The sequence below is a fragment of the Dipteris shenzhenensis genome, chromosome 16, assembly GCF_047967505.1.
Source record: "Dipteris shenzhenensis isolate YYH24624 ecotype China chromosome 16, Dip_SZ_1.0, whole genome shotgun sequence".
Lineage (NCBI taxonomy): Eukaryota > Viridiplantae > Streptophyta > Polypodiopsida > Gleicheniales > Dipteridaceae > Dipteris > Dipteris shenzhenensis.
In genome coordinates this window covers 26,386,661-26,394,272 of record NC_141611.1, presented here as the reverse complement: position 1 = coordinate 26,394,272, position 7,612 = coordinate 26,386,661, and the positions used below count along the sequence as shown (strand labels likewise).

Genomic DNA, 7,612 nt, shown 5'->3' with positions numbered 1-7,612 from the left:
CTCTTAAGTCATACCTTTGCAGGAGTCCTAGATTTTGTATTCATTATAGCAAGACCTCTTCTTTTTCTGTATTCGTGAAACTTTACAAAATTTTGATGCGATTATAATATTGCTACAGCATTATTACTATCAATAGTCCACTTTAATTTAGATCAAGTATTTTTGCTATTATTGTTCACCTCAAGACTATAAAATTTTGACACGAATGAAAGGCTTTATGTCCATTTTGGGAATATTAAAGCAAGAACGCTTCTTCTTTGTATTTGTGCAACTTTCACGAGTTTTGTTGATGTTATAATATTGGTCCACTATGAATACTATCATTGTTGATCATGTATTCCAAATGATATTGTCCACTTCTTCTCAAGTTCAGAAACATCATATTGCTACGCATTATCATCGAACATCCACTCGCCATTTACTTCCACTACATAATAGTTGCCTGCCCGGATCTATTTTGAATGGCAATCAAACTAGCAAATTTGAAATTCCAATTGGAAATTATAGCAATATAATGAAAAAGCCTAAAATTCTAACCGGTTGGTTTCCTATTGATTGTATTCCAACTAGGCAATTTGAAATTCTAATCGCTAGATACTAAGATGAGGCTCTCTTTTTTTGAACCGTCTTCAAATAAAAGCATACCTAACATGGCCGTTCCACACACTTTCTCACGCAAGAGCATGAAAATTATATGATGTTTAAATGAGAATCGTCAGCTTGAAGAGTGTTCACAGAAAACTGGCAAACTATGTTTTGCAAATTGATTTCAAGTCTATCGGATAAATTCAATTTTGCTACTTAAAAAAATTGATAAATTTATTTTTCCAAATTTCCAAAATCCTTAAAACTTTTCATGTTTTAGTTAATATTTTGAAACTTAAAAAGTTTTAGAAAAAACCTGGTCTTGAATCAGGAACACTATCTTGAATCTTGATACACGTTTTGAAGCCAGTACTGAATCAGACAAGGATGATCTTTGCAGCTCCGCTGACTGTCAGCGACTCCTCCATTGCTTTCTTGAACTCTGAGAGCGGATAGGATTTGCTCGCTGGAGGCATTGTTATGATCTTCTCTACCTCTAGCTTGATCACTTCTGCAAACCATCGTTCGCTTCTCTCCGGAATTGAGCAGTCCACGTGATTCAGGATGTTCCAGAAACTCACTTGCACATTCCTCCTCAGATCGTCCAGCCCTATTAGCACCTCCCCCGTCCCTGATAAGCTCCCATAAATGAATACATTTCCTCCATCCCTCGTGCTTCCCGCGACACTCTGCAACAATATAAATGAAGAATAGTAGACAAATAAGTGATGTCCATCCGACTGCGAGGGAAATTGCCACACAGACACCATCTTTCTTACCTTTGTAAGCGTTCCCCCGACTGCATCAATAGCGGCATATGCTAATTTTCCCCCTGTGATGCCTTTCACTCGGGCAACGACGTCTGTGAAAACCGGTCGCAAGCAGCCAATTCAAGAAAAGGGATGCTCTTGGTATGAAAACATGGACCGAAATACATTTGATGGCGAGTCAAAGAGTGGATGACAATATTAGACCTTCGGAAGTCGAATCAATGACCTCATCGGCACCGAGGGCTAGAAGCTCTTCTTTCACAGCACTGCGTCGCACAATGTTGACGGTCTTGATACCTTTATGTTTTGCCAATTGAATCATTTGCCTACGACCCAAGCAAACCGTGACTACATGGGCAAACGATGACAATGCGAAGAACTAGTGTGCAAGAGAACAGAGCTTTCGATGGGGATTACCGGCCCAAGACAGAGGCGGCAGCAGTCTGGAGAAGATATTCGCCTTTGGGAATAGACAAATCTTCTAGCAATACATAGACGGTGGTAGGATTGCATAACATTTGAGAAGCATGTTCATCGCTGAAGCTGTCAGGAACATGGAAAACAGCCTCCTCAGCCGCGCTAACATAGTCTTGCCAAGATCCTTGGCCGGTTACCATGAATTCGTGGAACATCCAAATCGCAACTCGGTCACCGGGCTTTACTTTGGTGACTCCCTCGCCTACCTGATGCATCGAGGGAGGAATTGTTCGTGAGATCATTTATAGGATCCTATGTAGACACAACTTCTCTGGAGCGAACTGCATGGATCTCTCAGTTGTACCTCCTCGACAACGCCAGCCCCTTCAGTGCCCATAGTAGCAGGATTTCGATGGTGGACAAAATGGGATCTCTGAATGAATAAGAAATCTAAAGGTTGAATGGGACGCGCAGTGAGCTTGACGACAACACGGCCGGGAGTGGCGCTGGGCTTCGGTCGGCGCAGCAGCTCTAGCATCTCTATGGGTTCCGCTTCTCCAAATTGAGTCTGGCAAACCGCTCGGTTCTCCATAATATCGCTGTGGGCAGCTGCAAGCACAGAGAATTATAAACGATCAAATTATCAGACACAAAGCCGCTCAGATTAAGCAACACCTGGTGAGGATCAACGACGGATGTTGCGACACTTCTGGTTGACCTTCGATTCAAGTCACGAAAGAATTCACCCAGCGACACTCTAGAAATCTTCGATTGAAGCAAAACCAATGTCGCATCAAGCGACGCAGCGAACCTTTAATTGCAAACTTCAAAGTGCAAGAGAACATTTCTGAAGATTCCGCCGACAAGATTGGGGTTATTTTATAATTTGTACAGTGTACTTTTGCCGTCACCTCCCTAGTCAGCATCTGAATTATTGGTGACTTAAAAATTGTGTTCATTGTTAGTGGCATCACTTAAATTATTTTAGCTTTCCACATAAAGCAACGCTGAGTTAGGACCGAAAATGTGCGGTTGACTTAAGAGGCTCCCGCTCCGCGGTTACCACTCAACGACCAGCCCTCCTTGCATCAGCAAATAAATGAATTTTAGCTTATTATATTTAGTCAAAATATTGAATTATCAAGCCGAGAACAAGTTAGTATTAGACCTCAGAATGGCCATCATAACGTTGTCATTCACCTCTTTTGAAGGAACACAGAGGATTGAAACCTCCTCTCCACCGAATTTGAGATACTGAGGTCGATGCTAAATCATAACCCTAACATTAAAAAAGCTTTCATTTCTTCCAATGCTGCCTCATTTATAGAATTAAGCTCTTCTATCCTCTTTTTCTCTTTGACATCATTCATTTCACACTCCTTTGAGCCATTATCTATGTGACTTGGGGGACAGTCCATAATGATGCCCATAATAAATGCTCAAATAATACATATTACAAATGCATGTAGATGTAAGTCCATATATGTTGATAGTTTGGTCTCACTCTCCATCCCAAAAATTTGACCAAGTACCAACAAGCAATTATAACCGACCCTCCACCCACAACTATGGCTATCTTTTGGATGTGGTACCTGACATGTTATATACTCTATTTGCTGTGTCAAGTCACTATACTCTATTTGATTTGTCAAGTCATCTTGTCAAATTAATGCATCGATAGCACCAACTTTCGAGCTGACATGCCCATCTTAGCATATAACAAGAGTTAATGTGTGCATTTCATATGATGCATAACATGGAATTAACAACACAGGTACTCTATACTTACTCTGACACATTGCCATGGACAGATGCTATTGAATTGGCAAAGAAACACTTCTTGGGAAATATGTCCACGGCCGCCAAACTCCAATGTGAGCTGCATTATCAATAAAGAATAATTATTGTGTTTGACACAATTCTAGCAATGCAAGATTGTTGCTTACTTCTCATAATATGTTGTGATGATAACTCATGCCTCATTCATAGGAACAGGCTTCGACTATTTGCAAACATTCTCTATAATATTTTGTTTGTTGCTAAGCACTTCAGAAATAAGAGGATCGAGCATATATGAAACTCTTTGTATAAATTGAGAAAATTGTGATATAAAAGTTACTACTAAAAAAAACCCGAGCATTAACTTGTTAGGTTTAATCAAAATAAGAAAGTATAAAGCCAAGGAAAAGCTTGCATCAAACCTGAGGATGGCTTTAATGACTTTGTCATTAACCTCTTTCTTAGGATTCAAGAAGATTAAAATCTCATCTTTACCAAATGCAAAAGTATGAGGTTGTTGTCGAATTAAGAACATAGCATTAAACAACTTCTAACCTCCCACAATATAGTCATATTTTCTTGACTCATCTTAGTGAGAAAGTGAGCTACATCATATTCTTCTTCGCTTGCTATGTCGTCCAGATCCTCCTTCTACTATAAGTTGCAATATAGTCATATTTTCAAGACTCATCTTAGTGGGAGAGTTAGCTACATCACATTCTTCTTGAAATGAACTTCCTGAGTCCTCCTCTGAGTCATTTTGCTATAAATAGTTTAAAAAGTTATGAGATTTACATATCCTCATTAATTCAATTTTAAAAAAAGGCTTTGTTATAAACAAGCATAGAAGTATAAAAATAAGGTTTCATACCTGAGGATATGTTCGTTATCTCTTTACGAAATCTTTTGAGGTAACATCACTATTATCATATTTAGCATCTTCAATGTTGGATTGATCACTGTCATCAACATCATGATCATTACTATATTCACCAATTTTGTCATTCTCACCTTCCCCATCCCTCTCTATGTCAACATTTCTTTATCATACTTAGTTGTGAGAGATGAGCTAGGGTTTCCAAGTCATTCTCACCTTCCCCATCCATCTCTATGTCAGCATTCTTTTCATCATATTTAGTTGTGAGATGAGCTAGGGTTTCCAAGTAGCCCCAATTCAAGCAATGCTTTTAATAATATTTACAATACAGTACTTTCCTAATGAGAGCTTTGAACAAATAGCCCATCCGACATAGATGGCGGGCAAAAATTCAATTATACTAAGTAAGAGATCGCCACTTTTTCCCAGTCTTTCATAGTGATTCTGTTGACTATGGAGTGGACTTGGAGCTTCATTCTCTTCCAGTATTAGTCACAATCTCTTTGCACTTAAGCTCATATTAGATAATTCAGGAGAATCCCTGTTGTTACTGTTTTACCTAAATGCAAGTTCCGAGGGTGTTGGTCACCTATAGTCATGTCGTTGCTCGTTGTAGCATAGGTGTTCACAAGTGTAGCATAGGTCCTCGGGTTGTGTTCCAGTGAGAGGTGTAAGGTAAAGCGTGGAAAGAAAATCTCATGCGCATGTGAATGAGAAAGAGGGCTTGATTATAATGATTGATGGAGGCTCTCACCTCCACGAGAGTTCAAGGATTTAGAAGGGGATTTCAGGGTTCGAAGGGGGACAAGGTTGAGAGAACTAACTAGGAGTTCCAGGGTTTAGAGGGGGTTGCAAGGTTTAGGAGGAGTCCAAGGTTGAGGAGTGGAGAGCTAGTCTCCTTCACATATTCGAGGGATAAGGGTTGAGGAGGAGGGCCAAGGAAGGAGGTGGAGGAGGGAGGAGAGTGGAGGAGGAGGGAGGGAAAGGGAGGAGGAGGAGGAGGAGGAGGAGGGGGATGGAGGAGGAGGAGGAAGGAGGAGGATGAGGATGAGGGAGGAGAAGGAGGAGGGAGGAGGAGGAGGAGGAGGAGGAGGAAGGAGGAGGAGGAGAAGGAGAAGGGAGGAGGAGGAGGAGGGAGGAGGTGGAAGGAGGAGGAGGAGGAGGAGGAGGGAGGAGGAGGAGGAGGAGAAGGAAGGAGAAGGAGGAGGGAGGAGGAGGAGGGAGGAGAAGGAGGAGGAAGGAGGAGGAGAAGGAGAAGGGAGGAGGAGGAGGAGGGAGAAGAAGGAGGAAGAAGGAGGAGGAGGAGGAGGAGGGAGGAGGAAGGAGGAGGAGGAGGGAGTACAAGGGTAGAGAGTGCAAGGGTAAGGGCATGCTAGAACATGATAGTGTAAGAGAGCATGGACACAATGGAGATCAATCGCATGAACACAATAGTGAGCTTGAACACTGAACCCCAAAAGAGTTCGAGCTTCATTCCATTCAGAGATATTTATACATGTTGGTCTCTACAGAATCCGTAGGTACCTCCGTGGTGGGACCTCTTTTGTAGGAGACCTTTTGGACAGGAGTCCCTCTACTTTTGGGGGGGACCTTTTGGGTCTCTACACAAAGTGGAGAGACCTCCGAAAGTGTAGGCTTTTAGTATTTCTCTCTCTGAATTTAGTCTTTCTCTCTCTAGATCCTGATTTTGCAAGTATGATTGGATCTTTTCTATAGAGGATTTCGGCTATCCTCATCCTTTAAGATTTATCATACTATCTTTCAAGCTCAAGATATTACAAGCAGAGCTTTGCCGCTACTCTACAGACACAATGCTCTCATAGTTGTTGTCCTAGACTGCACTTCTGGCCCTTGTTGCCACAGGGTTAACAACTCCCTTGGACCAATTTGATTACCCATCCTCGGGTTATGGTTGGGTCTGAAGACGATGTTGTGATGCGATTGTCTTTACCCAATGAGTATGGTAAAGATGGCGGTAGTGATAGATATCTTGTCGATTTTTTCCTTGTAATCCATGAATATCGTAGATTTCTTGCTCAATTTTTAAGAAGCCAATGTCAACCATTTCTTCAAATAAACAGACATAACTCCCTTGAAGAGATATGGCCCTTTAAAAGAGGCAACTTGTTGTTTGAGCATCTATCTGTTGATTTGGATTGAAGCTGAGGTTGGTCGTCAATGGCGAGGGACACCTCTAGGATGATTGCTAAGGCTTCACTGTATCTTGCACTTTCCTTGAGTGTTTTGTCATAACTCCTTTGCATAATTGATGCATGTTTGTCCAAGGCTCTGATGAGTGTTTCCTGGCTTGTCCATTTGATTTTAGAGTTTGTATTAATTAACCGCCAATTGTGAGGAGCATCTACATTATCTGGATCATGATGATTGGCATCCCACCGGTAGAAATGGGGCACTGCATCAAATGTGGGATGCATGTAAAAGGACGATGGAGCCTGCATGTATTCAAGGAGATACTTTTCATTAAGTAGCTTTGGTCTATGCTAAGCAGGCGGTGGCTCCAATTTCATGCTGATGTTTGAAATGATTTGTGCTTGGTGGATACTCATTGAAATTCCCGAGAGGTCCCATCCTCCTCTTGACTGCATGTTTGGGTATTACCTCCAAAAACCACCAATGGGATTACCAGGCATGGGAATCCTATCTATATCTTGTTGCAACTCCCTTTTGGGTGCGCGAAAATTCTTAAAGCTCATTGATGGAATCATTAATGGTGTCTTCCATTGAAAACTCAAGGGAGATTGGAGAACTTGAATCCTCAAGGGATGGATTGTCAAGTGTTAGAAAAAAGCTAGGTGTAACTGGATGATAGGAGTTAGATTCTTGGATTAGGCGACTGTGATACTTTTGGTGCTAACCTCTAGGTAGGTGCGTTCCTTTTTTAGGTTGGTGATTTGAAGAGGCCTGTTGAGGTTGAGGCTTAGGCTGTTTGGCATGGTGTCACTTTGCCAATGGCATTGTAGACCTTTTTCCCATCTTATTGGACTGTCTTCAGCCTGGCATTGCACACATGAATCAGGTCCCAGTTTGACAGTGCCAATATAGTGCCATGTGCCAAGATTTCTTTTGTGAGTGGCTAATGCATTTTACTCTTTTTGTGATGAGGGTGCTATGTGTGTGGATTCAAAACAAGTATCTCTTGGGGCTTTTATTTGTGCAATTTATT

At 41.6% G+C, this 7,612-nt stretch overlaps 1 protein-coding gene across 1 annotated transcript; it reads right to left on the bottom strand.

The window, feature by feature from the left end:
• Positions 1-912: 912 nt before the first annotated feature.
• On the bottom strand, positions 913-2,609 carry LOC147892755 (uncharacterized). Its single transcript, XM_087387622.1, has 6 exons — positions 2,491-2,609; positions 2,137-2,381; positions 1,773-2,038; positions 1,560-1,681; positions 1,365-1,447; positions 913-1,274 (listed from the first exon to the last, which is right to left on the bottom strand). The coding sequence occupies exons 2-6, from the start codon at positions 2,362-2,364 to the stop codon at positions 963-965; spliced, it is 1,011 nt and encodes a 336-aa protein (XP_087243748.1). The 5' UTR covers positions 2,365-2,381; positions 2,491-2,609; the 3' UTR covers positions 913-962.
• Between the last annotated feature and the right edge of the window lie 5,003 nt (positions 2,610-7,612).

Coding starts and splice junctions, on each gene's coding strand:
- LOC147892755 (XM_087387622.1), bottom strand. CDS start 2,364: ATGGAGAACCGAGCGGTTTGCCAGACTCAATTTGGAGAAGCGGAACCC. Junction 1,682..1,772: donor GCCGCCTCTGTCTTGGGCCG/GTAATCCCCATC, acceptor CTTGGGTCGTAG/GCAAATGATTCAATTGGCAA. Junction 1,275..1,364: donor TCGGGGGAACGCTTACAAAG/GTAAGAAAGATG, acceptor ATATTGTTGCAG/AGTGTCGCGGGAAGCACGAG.